Raw genomic sequence first — 15,466 nt, 5'->3', positions numbered from 1 at the left:
ATAGTCTGTCACCTTCTCAAAGAAGGAGATCAGGTTGGTTTGGCACGATCTACCTTTAGTAAAACCATGTTGTACTTTGTCCCAATTACCATTGACCTCAATGTCCTTAACTACTTTCTCCTTCAAAATTTTTTCCAAGACCTTACATACTACAGATGTCAAACTAACAGGCCTATAGTTAATCGCATGGCTCTTTCTCCCTTTCTTAAAGATATGAACTACGTTAGCAATTCTCCAGTCGTACAGTACAACCCCTGAGTTTACCAATTCATTAAAAATTCTCGCTAACGGGCTTGCAATTTCATGCGCCAGTTCCTTTAATCTCGGATGAAGATTGTCCGGGCCCTCTGATTTTGTCCCATTAAGCTGTTCAAGTATGGCTTCTACCTCAGATGTGGTAATATCCACCTCCATATCCTCATTCCCGTTTGTCATCCTTCCATTACCCCTAAGCTCCCCATTAGCCTTATTAAAGACTGAGGCAAAGTACTTATTTAGATATTGGGCCATGCCTAGGTTATCCTTAACCTCCTTCCATCCTCAGTGTGTAGCGGTCCCACTTCTTCTTTCTTAGTTTTCTTCTTATTTATATGGCTATAGAACCTTTTACTATAGGTTTTAATTCCCTTTGCAAGGTTCAACTTTACTTGGCTTTTAGCCTTTCTCACTTTATCCCTACATGTTCTGACCTCACTGAGGCCATGTCTACATCTAAAATTTTGCAGCGCTGGTTGTTACAGCTGTATTAGTACAGCTGTATAGGGCCAGCGCTGCAGAGTGGCCACACTTACAGCAACCAGCGCTGCAAGTGGTGTTAGATGTGGCCACACTGCAGCGCTGTTGGGCGGCTTCAAGGGGTTTCGGGGAACGCGAGAGCAAACCGGGGAAGGAGACCAGCTTCGCCGCGGTTTGCTCTCGCGTTCCGCGAACCACCCTGCAAACCGCAGGGAAGGAGACCTGCTTGCTCGGGTTCGGGGAACGCGAGAGCAAACCGGGAAAGGAGACCAGCTTCGCCGCGGTTTGCTCTCGCGTTCCGCGAACCACCCTGCAAACCGCAGGGAAGGAGACCTGCTTGCTCGGGTTCGGGGAACGCGAGAGCAAACCGGGAAAGGAGACCAGCTTCGCCGCGGTTTGCTCTCGCGTTCCGCGAACCACCCTGCAAACCGCAGGGAAGGAGACCTGCTTGCTCGGGTTCGGGGAACGCGAGAGCAAACCGGGAAAGGAGACCAGCTTCGCCGCGGTTTGCTCTCGCGTTCCGCGAACCACCGTGCAAACTGCAGGGAAGGAGACCTGCTTGTTCGGGGAACGCGAGAGCAAACCGCGGCGAAGCTGGTCTCCTTCCCCGGTTTGCTCTCGCGTTCCCCGAACCGCCGAGCAAGCAGGTCTCCTTCCCTGCGGTTTGCAGGGTGGTTCGCGGAACGCGAGAGCAAACCGCGGCGAAGCTGGTCTCCTTCCCCGGTTTGCTCTCGCGTTCCCGGAACCACCCTGCAAACCGCAGGGACGGAGACCTGCTTGCTCGGGGTTCGGGGAACGCGAGAGCAAGCCGGGGAAGGAGACCAGCTTGATTACCAGAGGCTTCCTCAGGTATGCTGGGATACCTGCTTATTCCACGGAGGTCAAGAAAAGCGCTGGTAAGTGTCTATACTTGATTACCAGCGCTGGATCACCAGCGCTGGATCCTCTACACCCAAGACAAAACGGGAGTACGGCCAGCGCTGCAAACAGGGAGTTGCAGCGCTGGTGGTGCCCTGCAGATGTGTACACCTCCTAAGTTGCAGCGCTGTAACTCCCTCACCAGCGCTGCAACTTTCTGATGTAGACAAGCCCTGAGATAGCTTTCTTTGCTAATCCCACCCTTCTTCCACTCCTTGTAGGCTTTCTGCTTTTTCTTAATCACCTCTCTGAGATGCTTGCTCATCCAGCTTGGTCTAAAACTCCTGCCTATGGTTTTTTTCCCCTTTCTTGGGATGCAGGCTTCTGATAGTTTCTGCAGCTGCGACTTAAAGTAATTCCAGGCCTATTCCGCATTTAGATCCACAAGTTCTTCAGTCCAATCCACTTCCCTAACTAATTTCCTTAATTCTTTAAAGTTAGCCCTTTTGAAATCAAAAACCCTAGTCCCAGATCTATTTTTGTTTATCCTTCCATCTAGTTTGAACTGAATTAGCTCATGATCACTCGAACCAAGGTTGTCCCCTACAACCATTTCTTCTATGAGGTCCTCACTGCTCACCAAAACCAAATCTAAAATGGCATCCCCTTGTCGGTTCTTCAACTACTTGGTGAAGGAATCCATCAGCTATCACATCCAGAAAAATCTGAGCCCTACTATTCTTGCTAGCACTTGTTCTCCAGTCTATATCTGGGAAGTTAAAGTCTCCCATGATCACACATTTCCCATTAGTGTTTACTTCCTTAAAAACATTAAAGAGGTCTCTATCCATATCCAAATCAGATCCCGGCGGTCTGTAGCACACCCCAAGCAGTATCTCAGGGGAGGCTCTAGTAGCTTTCTTTCCCAGTGTGATTTTTGCCCAGACAGACTCTGTCTTGTCTATTCCATCATTTCTTATTTCTTTACAGTTAACCTCCTCATTGATGTACAATGCTACTCCACCACCTTTGCCTTTATTTCTATCTTTCCTAAACAGCACATAGCCTTCAATACCCGTACTCCAGTCATGACTACTATTCCACCACGTTTCCGTTATCCCTATAATATCTGGTTTCACTTCCTGCACCAGTAGCTCTAGTTCCTCCATTTTGTTCCCTAGGCTCCTCGCATTAGTGTACAGACATCTTAATTTTTGCCGTTTGGCTTCACTGACTTGCTTGTCGGTTCCTCTGTCTTAGTATCCCCTGCAACCTCCCCCTGGAAACTCCCACTGAAACGCCCTTGTTTACAGCTCTGTTTGCTGGATCCTGTGCTGCTTTTAATTAAAGAAAAGAAAGGTAAAAGAAAAAAAAAACCTCTGGGAGACACACACTACACAATACAATCGACAAACTACACACTACACACTACACAAACCTGCTCCTCCAGTGAAGCACATAAATGCACAGAGAGAAGTAATACATATCTTCTTCCTGGAAGAAAGCCCCACGGTTACATTTCACCAAGAGAAGAAACGGTCCAGAGAGAGAGAAGAAAGTTATATAGGCAGAAAAAAACTGGTATGGAGACATTCTGGGTTGACAAATGTCATTAACACAGACTTTGCAGCCCTTCCTTTCAAACAAGCTTTAATCCAAGGATTCCTCCCTTTAATTTGTATGGCCTTAGTGGGTATGGATCTGGCAGCAGTTCTAACAAGAGATATTGAGAATAGAGCAAAGCAGGCCTATGAGGTCCAAAAGGATATCCGCTCTCCTAAAAGAAAACCTGATACGGTGGCTGCTATAGCCTCTCCAAGTAGCACGCAGTAAAAGGAAAGAGAAGACAGACCTCATAAGGGACGAGGCAGAACCCCCGACCCATGGTGTGGGGAAATCTGGAAGTAGCTTTTAAAATATGAGCAAAAGGAAACGATAGATTGGCTGCCTACTGCTGAACTCCTAGCAAAATTAGCAGAACATGAACTGGCCGAGCATCGAGGAAAAAGTGCCAGTGCAGCACTAACTGCTGCCCTATAGGGAGGATGGGAGTTCCAGGATCCCCCAATTGTGGCACAAGTAAACACTGGTGGCAGTGGGGGAGGTTCACGGTTTATGTGAAGTTTGCAGGAGGGGCATTTGGACAAAATTTACCCATAGACTTAGGTGCCACCTACTCCCTAATTAGTACCCAAAATAAGCACCTGTTTGGACCTCTGGCTGGAGTCAAAACCTTACAGAGATTTAATGAGGCACAAAGCATTGTCCTCTTCTGTAAAAAAAATCCCATATAGTGTGGGAATGAAGAAGAGTCAAGGGCAATTTGGCTTGATGGATTTCGGGGGAGAAGGTATTCTAGGAATAGATGGTCTGAGGGAATTAAGAGTGCTGGTTGATTGTGCTAACAGGGTTTTGCGGGAAATGCCTCCTTGCACCCCATGGGAGCCTGTGGAGATTTCGGTCACCTATCGCATAGCAGCCCTTAAGGCATCTGAGGAATTGGAATGGGCTGCTTGAAGTTTTAGCAATTGCAGGGAAATACCGGGAGATGTGGAACAACAATAAAATAGAATGTTGTAAAATTGATGCAGAATTCCTAGTCACGGGCCCTGATCCTCCACGCCAGAAGCAGTATCGATACCCAAAGGAGGCGGAAGCTAGTCTAAAGGGAACAACTGATGGGCTTTTGAGCCAAGGAGTTTTAGTGGAACAGCCCAGCACCAACAATGCTGCCCTATGGCCCGTCCTTAAGAGTGATGGCAAAACTTGGAGACTTGTTGTGGATTTTTGCCACCTCCATCAGGTGACTCCACCTATGGCTCCCATAGTGCCTAAATATCAGGAGGTAATGGCTTCCATTGTAGGAGGCGCCCAGTGGTTTTCAGTTTTAGATTTGGCTAATGCTTTTTTTTTTTTTTTTGCTATCCCCTTACACCAGGACAGCTACTATAAAATTTGCTTTCACTTTTCAGGAAAAACAATTGTTTTGCCCAGGTCCCCATGGGCTGAAATAACACACACTATGCCCATGCAGCAAAAATGGAGGAGGGAATGCCTGAAAGGGATAGTGTGATTTCTTATGTGGATGATATCCTGGTCTGCACACAGACCCAGGAGGAAAATTTAAAGGTGTTGGACAGAGTGCTGCAAAAGATTCAGGAAACAGAGTTTAAAGTAAGCCCAAAGAAGGCCCAGCTGTGCTCCCAGCAGGTGCACTATCTTGGGGTAACCCTGGGACAAGAAGGGCACTCCCCTGACCAACAGAGGGTTGAATTATTTCTCAGTCGCCCATCCCCCACAGACATAACCGCTCTGAGATCCTTCCTGAGCATGGTTAACTTTTCCCAAGATCTTATAGAATGGTTTTCAGAAAAAGCAGCACCGCTGTATGACTTGTTAAAGAAAGGGGCAGAATGGAACTGGGGCCAACAGCAGCTGGAAATCATGGCCCACTTAAAACAAGCCTTGGCCCAAGCCCCAGCCCTATCATGTCCCCAGGGACCTTTTGTATTACAACTGGCAACTACAGACAAGGGAATGGGAGCTGTGCTAAGCCAGAACCATGGAACAGGTCTCAGATCTGTAGCTTATGCCTCCAAGACCCTGAGTGAGACAGAGAACGGATTCACCCCATGTGAAAAGGAGGTCTTGGCACTCGTTTGGGCACTATAGCATTGGGAATACCTGGTGGGTTTGTCCCGTGTTACTAAAAAAAACCCACTCCCCAGTGAAGCATGTACTCACTGCCAAAATCAACAACGGCCATGTATCTAGCCCTCAATTGGCAAAATGGACCATTGCTTTGTTAAACAAAAATGTAGATATGGAAAAAAAACAGTACTGTCCCCAATACCTTACAGCCTCCTGGTAGAGGGGGAAGAGCACAAATGCCCGTTACCTGAGCCACTGCCTCGGGAGCCATCTCTCTTTAAGGGAGGGGCCGTGCTGAGTGAGATGCTGGAAATAGCAGATATAGTTTGATTTGTGGATGGCTCTTGTTTTTACAAAAACAGCCATCTGCATGTGGGCTTCGCTGCTCTAAAAGTGCCTACGGGCGAGGTGCTGAGGGCACAGTGTACACCATATTCTGTCCAAGAGGCCGAAATTGTGGCTATAGCAGTAGCCCTCGAAAATACCCCCACTACTCAGGCGGTAGTCATTTTCACAGACTCAGACTGGGTCCTTGGGTCCCTAGTGAATTGAGTTCCGGAATGGAAAAAGAGAGGGATGAGATCTGCAGATTGGAAACCCTAGCTCATGCCAACAAAATGACATATGTGTGGGCACTTACAAAGGCCCGGAACACTGTGATATACTTGGGAAAAGTCAGAGCACACAAGAAGGGGAATGAGGAGTCAAAATGGAACAATCAGGCAGATGAGGAAGCAAGGAGGGGGGACCAAAGAAGGAAAATTGTGGCAGCCAAGAAATGGGGAAGGCATAGCTCCTATAGCAGCAGCCAGAAAAAGAGACTCAGTTCAAACAGATTTAATAACCCTCCAAAGCCAGTATCCCAGCCTGACAGAATTAGTGAAAAAGAGAAAGCACCGGGAGTGGAAGGTGTGGCAGACTGAATCAGAATTAATTCTAACAACTAAAGAAGGGGAACCAGAAGCAGTTTGGGTGGTTCCTGCAGCATTAAGAAAAGAAATGATTTCCCTAGCTCACGATGGGGGGCACCTAGGAGTAGAGAAAATCTTAACCTGATTGCAGGCTGCCGACTGGTGGCCACACATGAGCAGTAATGTGGAGCAGTTTGTAAATAATTGTCTATCATGTGCAGCCAATAAGCCAATAATGCTGATCCCAAAATAATCAAAGGACCTCTTAGACATCAGAGAATAGAGGGACCATGGGCCCAAATGCAAATTGATTTTATTGGGCCCCTTCCCAGGACAACAAGGGGTAATCAGTATTGTGTGGTGATTGCTGATTCCTTTACTGAATGGGCTGAGGCTATCCCTATGCAAAACAACATAGCTCAAACTACAGCTTGAGTGCTCACTGAACAAGTAATAACCAGATGGGGCATCCCGAGGGAAACTGATTCAGACCAAGGGCCCCACTTTATTGGGAAAAATCACAAAAAGCAATCTGCCAAGTGTTTGGAATTAAACAAATGCTACATATAGCTGAACACCCCCAAAGTTCAGGACAAGTGAAGCGAATCTAAAAACAGCTCTCAGAAAAGTAATAAAACGAGCAAGGGAAGGATTGGGACCAAAGACTGCCGTTCATCCTGATGACTATCAGGGGGTCCATGGAATCGCGTGGAATAACTCCATTCAAGAAAATGACTAGAAAAGAGAAGTCTCCCCCAGGACAGTGATGGGAGGATGGAACAGCATGGAAACCATGAAACAGTAAAAAGAGTAATTTTGTCAACAAATTGCATCCAGTTTCCAACAATCTATAACTATCTTCCCTATAAACTGATAGGTCTCAAGAAAATATCACATTAGCTTTAAGACTAGTGGAAACAGATACAAATTGCGGCTACAGCCTTTTTACCTCAGTACCTGATCTTGGAGGAAAGAGGTTTTTCCTCCTCTAAAATAATGTAGCATGTTCATTTTTATTAATGACAATGGCACAAAAAGTAGAAAAGTGTGCTAATAAAATTTGCAGATGACACAAAGTTGGGAGATATTGCCAATACAGAGGAGGACAAGAATATCAGATGAAGATTTGGCCAACCTTGAAAACTAAAGTAATCGAAGTGGGATGAAATTTAATAGTGCAAATACTGGCTAAGCCCTGCTTTCTGGTAGGGAAGCCAGATGCAGGGGCCCAGGCAGCCAGCAGAGAGCCCAGCTGCAGGCCCTAACAAGGGCCAACTCACAGTAATGACTTGAGTTAAGCAGAGAAAGCTGGGATGAGGAAGGGGAGGGCCATAAAAGCCCTGCAGAAAGCTCAGTCCAGAGGCTAGCCTGGGAGGTGTAAGGGAAAACTGAGTAGGCCCAAGCTTTGACCAAGATAACTTTAAAGTAACTGTGTACAAGGGGCAGGAGAAAACAGAGAATGAAAAATGCCAGTCTTGCAAAATGTAACTAATCGCTAGAAGCCTTAACCATAAATGTACAACCTGATAATAAACAGGGACGCTTGTTGCTTTTGTAGTCTTAATAAGGAGCTGTTTTTCTGTTTAAAAGGATATTACGAATTAAAAGTGTGTTTGAATAAATGTGGTTTTAAGCTATATAAGCTTCTGTGTTCCTCTGTTAGAGAGACCAGCCAGGGCTGGCTGTGTCTCCCTGCATGCTTGTAATAAAGTGGGCCTCAGGCTGTTCTGATCCAAACACAACGCGTAGTTAATTTTTCCACCACAGAGGGGATATGAGGCTTACATCTCTGTCTCCTCACCAAAGGCAGGGAGCCTCATGGTGGTTAGACCCTGGGAAGGGTCTGAATGGGGATAGCTGTTGGGGGAAAAGGGGGACTACACAGTTGCGCTGTAAATAAAGACACATGGATGAAGCACCAAGAAGGTGCAGGGACTCTTTATTGAGCCAGCCAACGCAGGGCACAGGCTCGAGAGGGCGGAGACCTGTGTGGACCCTGTGACAGGGACTAAAAACAAGAATTTTTGCTATAAGCTGGGGATATATCAGTTGGAAGTGACAGTGGAGGAGAAACACCTGGGTGTATTGGTTTATCACAAGACGACTATGAGCTGCCAATGTGATGTGACCGTGAAAAAGGCTACTACAATCCTAGGATGCATCAGGCAAGGCACCGGTGGGACCTCATCTGGAATACTGTGTGCAATTCTGGTCTCCCATGTTTAAGATGAATGAAAACTGAACAGGTGCAGAGAAGGGCTACTAGGATGATCCAAGGAATGGAAAACCTACCTTGTGAGAGGAGACTCAAAGAGCTTGGCTTGTTTAGCCTAACCAAAAGAAGGCTGAGGGGAGATATGATTGCTCTCTATAAATATATCAGAGGGAGGAAGAGGAGTTATTTAAATTAAGCGCCACAAGAACAAATGGCTATAAAACCAGCTACTAACAAGTTTAGACTCAAAATTAGATGAAAGTTTGTCACCACCAGAGGAGAGAAGTTCTGGAACAGCCTTCCAAAGGGAACAGTGGGGACAAAAAAATAAAATAACTGGCTTCAGGACTGAGCTTGATAAGTTGATGGAGTATGATGAGACTGCCCACAATAGCATACAGCCAATCTGCAACTGCTAGCAGCAAACATTTCCAACGGCCAGTGATAAGATACTAGATTGGAAGGGCTCTGAGTTACTACACAGAATTCTTTCCCAGGTGTCTGACTGGTGGGTCTTGCCCACATGCTCAGAGTCTGACTGCCGTATTTGGAGTTATGAAGGAATTTTCCCCCCGAGTCAGATTGGTGGAGGCCTTAAGGGGTTTTTTGCCTCTCTCTGCAGCATGGGGCCAGGGTCACATGCAGGTTTAAACTAGTGTAAATGGTGGATTCTCTGTGACTTGAAGTCTTTAAAGTATGATTTGAGGACTTCAGTAATTCAGCCAGAGGTTATGGGTAAGGTTCTGTTTTGGTCACAGAGGTCATGGATTCCGTGACTTTCCGTAACTTCTGCAGCAGCCAGGGCACCTGAGCAGCTTGGGCAGCCCCAGGCCAGGCTCACCGGACACTGCTAGGGAAATCTCAGGCCCCCATCCCCACACCCCAGCAGCAGGTATTTGGGTGCAGGGGGGCTCAGGGTTGGGGTGCAGTGCTTATCAAGGGGGGGAGGGAGCTCACTGAAAGGGCGACAGCAATTCCCCTCCCTCAGCACCTACTCCATGTGCTGCCTCTGCCTGCATGTAGGCACTGCCCTCTGCAGCTCCTATTGGCCACAGTTCCTAGCCAATGGGAGCTGCAGAACCAGGGCGTGGACCGGAGCAGAGGCAGCATGTGGAGCTAGGGTCGCCTCTTCCCAGGAGCCAGGTAGGGAGCCTGCTCCAGCTTCCTCCCCGTCCCCCACTCTCCAGTACCCGCAGCTCCTCCCTGTGCTGCATCCCCTGAGCACCCACAGTACCCCTCCGACCCCAGCACCTACGGCCGTCCCTCCCCACAAGTCAGTCAGGGGTATATAGTAAGTCATGGACAGGTCACAGGCTGTGAATTTTTGTTAACTGCCTGTGACCTGTCCAAGACTTTTACTAAAAATACTCGTGACTAAAATGTAGCCTTAGCTATGGGTCTATTACAGGAGAGTGTAAGTAAGGTTCTGTGGCCTGCAATGTGCAGGTCAGACTAGATGGTCATAAATGGTCCCTTCTGGCATTAAAGTCTGAGTCTATTAGCAATGTGCTTTAAAAAGTTCTTGTTCCAAATAATAACTTTTCTGTAAACAGAGGATAGCGTCCCTGAGTTCAAATGATGAGAAACTAGTTTCAAGAAAAATGCCAGAGAGGTCAACTGGTGTTGGATGTGAAGTCTTCATAAAACAGCAAAAGCATACCTTGTAATAATATAAATACCACCAGAAAGGAAAAGAAAAGGTCTTTTTGTTTATTTAACAGAAACAGCAGCAACTTTTAGGAAGGAAGAAGTCTGCATTTAATTCTAGAATGTTGTGTAATTTTAAGTTGTAAGCTCTTAAGTAGGGATTGGATAAATAAGGTAATCGTACCAGTAGGGATACACACACGTACACAAAACAGAACCCTTATGGAATTTAAAGTCTGCTGCGTGCAGGTAACATGGAATACCAACACAAAGCATAAAAATTAAACTGCACATCATGCATGTAGTAAAACAAGAGTTCACAGAATTCAGATTAATAGGGATATATGCACTGAAATGATTGCTGATTCCAATGTATCCACATTTATACTAAACTGAAGTCTATAAAGAATGACCACTACTTGTGCCAGAAGCAGATTTCCAGTAAATCACAGGCTTATGTATAATTCACAAGAATTTTTCAAGAAGGAGCACATGTTCTGCTCCAAAAAGGCAAGCAATTTTATTTTATCCCACAGTTGATCTGGATTTGAATGAGACATGAAATGCTGAGAGTCCCACCCTCTACCTTTCTGCTACTTTAAATCAATGTGAACGTAGCGAAATACTGTGCTAGGGTACAAATCACTAAGATCTCATTTTAAAAATAAGAAATGGGCATCTCTAATATAACTGTATGTGTACAAAGTGATTTTAATGTTCACAGAATATTGGACTTCTTACTGCTCAGCATTTTCAATAATGTGAATATTAAGATCCCTAATGTACATGTAGGCCCACTGATTACAACAATGAAAAGCAAGACAAATTATTGCTTAGGCTATATCAGTGTGCCTTTGATGGCTACAAGTTGTACATGCAGCTGCAGAAAAACTAACCAGAAAGTTTTAAGATCTGATTTATGATTAAATTCTGTAGGTGAAGAAACAAAGCATTTGAGATAAACTCATACAATGTAAATTAAGAGACTCACCACTTCAGTTAGTATGGCAACCTGCCTTTGACAGATAATTTGGTCTCAAAACTTGAGGCTAGCCACATGGAGATAACATGCGTGGCTTCAAGAAATAAAAACTGGTTTCCAGGGCTTTTGATGCCCAGTTTATTGAGGAGCACCAAAAAATTGTGAAGTAAGCAGTAAGCTGTTCTCTTGGTCAGGGTAAAGCTCTGTGCCAATAGACGACCAGTAAAAAGAGGAGAGGAGAAGACTGGGGAAGGGAAATCCACCTTCAGTGGCTGGTAGGCAAGACTGAACACAAAAAAATACTGGCATAGTCAGGATGGGGTAAATGTTAATACAGTACTCACATGTTAAGCTGAGGGCACCAGAAATATGTTAGACAATAAAATGTACAAATAGTGATCCATTAAAACAAAAATTGTCATTAATGCTTACGTTTAGCTAAAGAAATATGTTGATTAGTGAAGTGCAAGACAGTGTATGCAGATTACCTGAGGATTTACTCATCTTTGCTGTAAATATAGCAGTAGATTTTTCCTTGTCTTTAACAGAAGCAACTTCTCTCTCAGCTTCTTTCTCAAGAGCTTCGGGTTTTCCTATACTGACTACCTCTTTCTCAGTGGTAAAAGGTGAAACATCAGTAGGCAGTAACACCACCTTGGATACTTCAGGCATTTCTCTGACCAAAACCTCTGAGGACTTTTCCAAGGCAAGAATACTTTCTTCAGCTTTCACTTGCACATTCTTTAAAGACAGATCATGGGATAGTTCTGGACAAGGCAAGTGACTTGTCTCAGCTTTGATCACATTAGTAATCTGTTTACTTTCATCTTTGTGGGATATTTCTTTCTCAGTGTTTTTTGTTACCAATTCAGGAGCAGTTTTAGGACTGACTAATGTCATAAAGTCTTCTGTCAGTGTGACTGGAGATGACTTTGTGAGTAAAAGAACTTTGTCTACTATTTTTGATTCCTTAAAAACAGACATATCACCTGAATAGGCCACAGTACTCAACTCCTCCATTTGAAGAGGAATTTTTTCCTTGGCTATTTCTATAAAAGCTGACTCAGAGGGCAAAGTAGTAGTAGTTATGGAAGATTCCAGTTCAGGTTGGAAAGACTCCAGATAGGGTTTGCCAGAGGAATGTAACAAATCTGTAAATCCCTCCTTACCATCATCAATCTTGTCAGTATTTTCAACTGATTTATCTTCCACAGTGAGGGATGCAACTACTTGTTCTTTCTGAGGAAGCTCAGGTGTTGGCTGACCACTAAACAAGGCAGTTTTTCCAAACTGGGGTGACATTTTTTCAAAGGACTCGATATGTTCAGGCACATGCTGTGAAACACATTCTGTTATTAGTGTCTTTGAATAATCTATAAAGACTGGGGAAGCAGATTCACTGGAGACCTTTGTTTCTTTAATTAAGTCACAAGCAATAGATATATAAGGAGTCTCTATTTCTTCAGCAACTGCACTACTCTTATGATCAGGTTCTTTTAATACAGCTTCCTCCTTTGCTTCTTGTGCCTGTGTTAATGATACATTCACTGCCGCTTGATATGGTGGAGATTTCCCAGACTCTTGTTTTACATTCTCACAATCAACGACAGAAGTAAAAGCTTCTGATGGGGAGGCTTCAAGCTGCCCAGAAGTAGCATCTGCACCAGCAACTCCAGTGTTTAGTGGGGCTTCCATAACAATATCAGGCAACACTGGCGATGGGGCAGCTTCAGCTCCTTCAAATGAGAGACAGAGCTGTATCACAGGTTTCAAAGGCTCTTGTGATGACTCAGATGTTTGGACTAAATCTATCTGTGTTTCATAAGCAAGTTTTGTACATGCTGCATCATGCATTTCACTTTCATATGCTTCTTGTACTAAATCTGGAGTAAGACCTTCAGGCATATTTGTTGCAGTATCAGCAGACATCTCTGATAAACTATCTGTTTTAGCATAGTCAGCTTCCTGGCTCTGCCTGCCTACTACTTCAATGCTGGTATTCTGTTCCGTGCCAATCTGGGCATTCATTTCTGCTATTTTTTTCTCATCCGTTTTATTTTCTGACATCTCCTCCTCTAATGGAGAAAGAGTTTTAGCTATATTGTCCTCAACTGTTACAGTAGATTCAAATTTAGCACAAGTAATATAAGCTTGTGACAATTCTTTTATAGCTTCTGGGGTGCTTGGGAAAGAAAGATCTTCATTACTGCTTTCACTTTTGTTTTCAAGATCTTTTTGTATTGTTAGTATCTGAAGTTTATCTGCATCATATTTTTCATCTAAACTGTTTTCTAATTTGCTATCTACCTGACTTCCAACAACCACTTTCAAGCTGCTAACTCCATGGCAAGTATCTTTTACCTCCCATATTGGCTCAAATGGTTTGAAGTCTACATATTCTTCCCTTATAGGAGTGTTTTCTTCGAAAGCCACTTTTTCACCATGATCATTGCTATCATATTTCACTTTCTCGGTAGATGCCTCTTCATCATGCTTTCCAAACAAATCAACAGGAACTTCTGGAGATGTATGGTGCTGATGTGCAGGGATTTTTTCTAGATTAAACCTTTCTTTACTGTTCTCTAGCAGCTTTTCTTCTATCGTCTGTGATATAATGGCCGTGTCTGCTTTAGCAAATGGGAATTCCATTTCTGAATATTCCATCTCTGGAACATCTCTGGCATTTTTCTCTACAAGAAATGGATTCCTCGCAATTTCTTTAGTTTCTTTATAAGCCTCACTTTCATTTTTGTTGTAAATGCTTCTTGCAGGTAATCCATCTGATAGCATATCAAAGGTTGCGTGCTCTTTAAAGGGATCGGCTGAGAGAGGAGAGAGAGAAGGAAGAGAAGCAGCAGTGTCAAGCAGGACTGCAGTGAAATCCTCTTGGCCAGACGACATAGTGCTACCTGGCTGCTCCTGCAAGTCCATAACTTTTTCTGTGACCATGGACAGAAAGGAAAGTTAGAGAATGCAAGTGTTCTTAAAGTTAATGTAAATTGTATGACAAGTTCAAAATAATATTAGTTATTAAAATATTCCTCTAAAACTATCAAATATTACTAGCCATTAAAAAAAGTGTGGGTTAGAATATAATGTTATTCTATTTCACCCCTTTTAGCAAGCAGGGAAGTATGCAAAAGGTTAGAGAAGTAGCAACTTTATGCAGTGCAAAGATTAGTTAAGATCAAAAGATCAGAGGAGAATAGTATCCAATCCAAGTAGCACCAATAAGAATGTTAGGCAACTCTAACCAGGTGTGTGTGTTGGCGGGGAGGTGGAAGGGGAATTGGTCTTATTTTCCCTTTTACAAAAAAGTGATTCAATGGATAGCATATTAGAAGAACAGCCACTGAGTAAATGCTATACCATGGAGTTCATTTACACATGAAATACTGCAGAAAGTTATTACTGATTAAAGCTTTCACTAGTCAGTAAGAGCAACTATGCTTTAAAATTTTAATCTGTTAATTGTATCACATGATTTCCTGTATCAAGAGTCCAAGAATCTACAGAGCAGTAGCTTGTTTATAATAGGAACTATTTGCCATCTATAGAAATAAATGCATATTTGAATCTTGAGCAGATAAATACTATTCTTGGACCCATGCTAACTTTTAGTAAATGCAAACTAGTTGGAAGGAGTTAATGAGATGACAGTTGAAGTGCAGAATGTACTCTAAGACAAAAGGCTAGCAGAAAGAACTTGCCTGCAGAGGAGTGCATCAGAGGCTCAGATGCAGCAGGAAGAGCAAAAAGGGTCTCATCTGAAAAACAAATACATAAAACCTCAGCAGAAATAAATAAAGGCTAGGTAGTTTGAAAAGAAGAGTAAGCAAGCAAGTATTCAGTTCACAATCAGTAACAATGTGTAACTAGTATTTACATCCACATTAGAAACCACAGGACTATACACAAACCACAAAGTATGGTGTTTCTGAATTCAGAATTCTCCATTTTATCATGTGGGTGTTACTAAGGCTACATATGCTTCCCCATACCCCAAGCCAGGAGCTCCTTCTAAGACAGAGCAGTAAACTACAGCAATTAATCTTCATTCTTAATTGTCCAAGCTTCTATGCTATTATTCCTGGGGGAATTCTGCACCACTGTCCATGCACAATTTGCACAGAAATTAATGTTGTGCACGCAGAATTTCCACAGAAATGGGCTACAGATCCGCTGAACCCAGCACATAAAAGACACTGCCGGGGGAGGAGGAGGAGGAGGAAAGGAGGATGAGCTGGAGGGTTCCTGGCAGCTGCAGTTCTCAGTACATCCTGAAAGAAGGAGGCAGCATGCGGGAAACTCCAAACAAGGCCAGGATGCAGCATCAGGCTGTTTCTTCCTCTGGATCCCTGGGCTCTGGGGGTGTGGGATGAAGGTGTCCGGGCTGGGGTGGGCTCCACAGCTGGGCTCTGGTGGGAAGGGAATGCGAGTGTCTGGGCTGGTGGGGCCCACAGCTGA

At 44.2% G+C, this 15,466-nt stretch overlaps 2 protein-coding genes across 4 annotated transcripts in view; one reads left to right on the top strand and one right to left on the bottom strand.

The window, feature by feature from the left end:
* Window positions 1-15,466, top strand: part of RPS27A (ribosomal protein S27a) — a 391,102-nt gene that overhangs the window by 226,832 nt on the left and 148,804 nt on the right. The gene's annotated exons all lie outside the window — the stretch shown is intronic.
* The window catches only part of RTN4 (reticulon 4), a 95,339-nt gene that overhangs the window by 56,974 nt on the left and 22,899 nt on the right, over window positions 1-15,466 (bottom strand). Inside the window, exons 2-3 of one of the 3 annotated variants that reach the window (XM_050951770.1) lie at window positions 14,710-14,766; window positions 11,488-13,938 (exon numbers count right to left, since the gene is read on the bottom strand). The exons of 1 other annotated variant lie outside the window; for it this stretch is intronic. In XM_050951770.1, the coding sequence (XP_050807727.1) occupies window positions 11,488-13,938; window positions 14,710-14,766 (2,508 nt within the window). The remainder of the gene's footprint in view (window positions 1-11,487; window positions 13,939-14,709; window positions 14,767-15,466) is intronic. One more of the 3 variants, XM_050951771.1, reaches the window with a different exon arrangement.

This window comes from Gopherus flavomarginatus, chromosome 4 (assembly GCF_025201925.1).
Source record: "Gopherus flavomarginatus isolate rGopFla2 chromosome 4, rGopFla2.mat.asm, whole genome shotgun sequence".
Classification (NCBI taxonomy): domain Eukaryota; kingdom Metazoa; phylum Chordata; order Testudines; family Testudinidae; genus Gopherus; species Gopherus flavomarginatus.
Note: the sequence above shows the minus strand (reverse complement) of the source record. Positions and strands in the feature narration are given on the sequence as shown.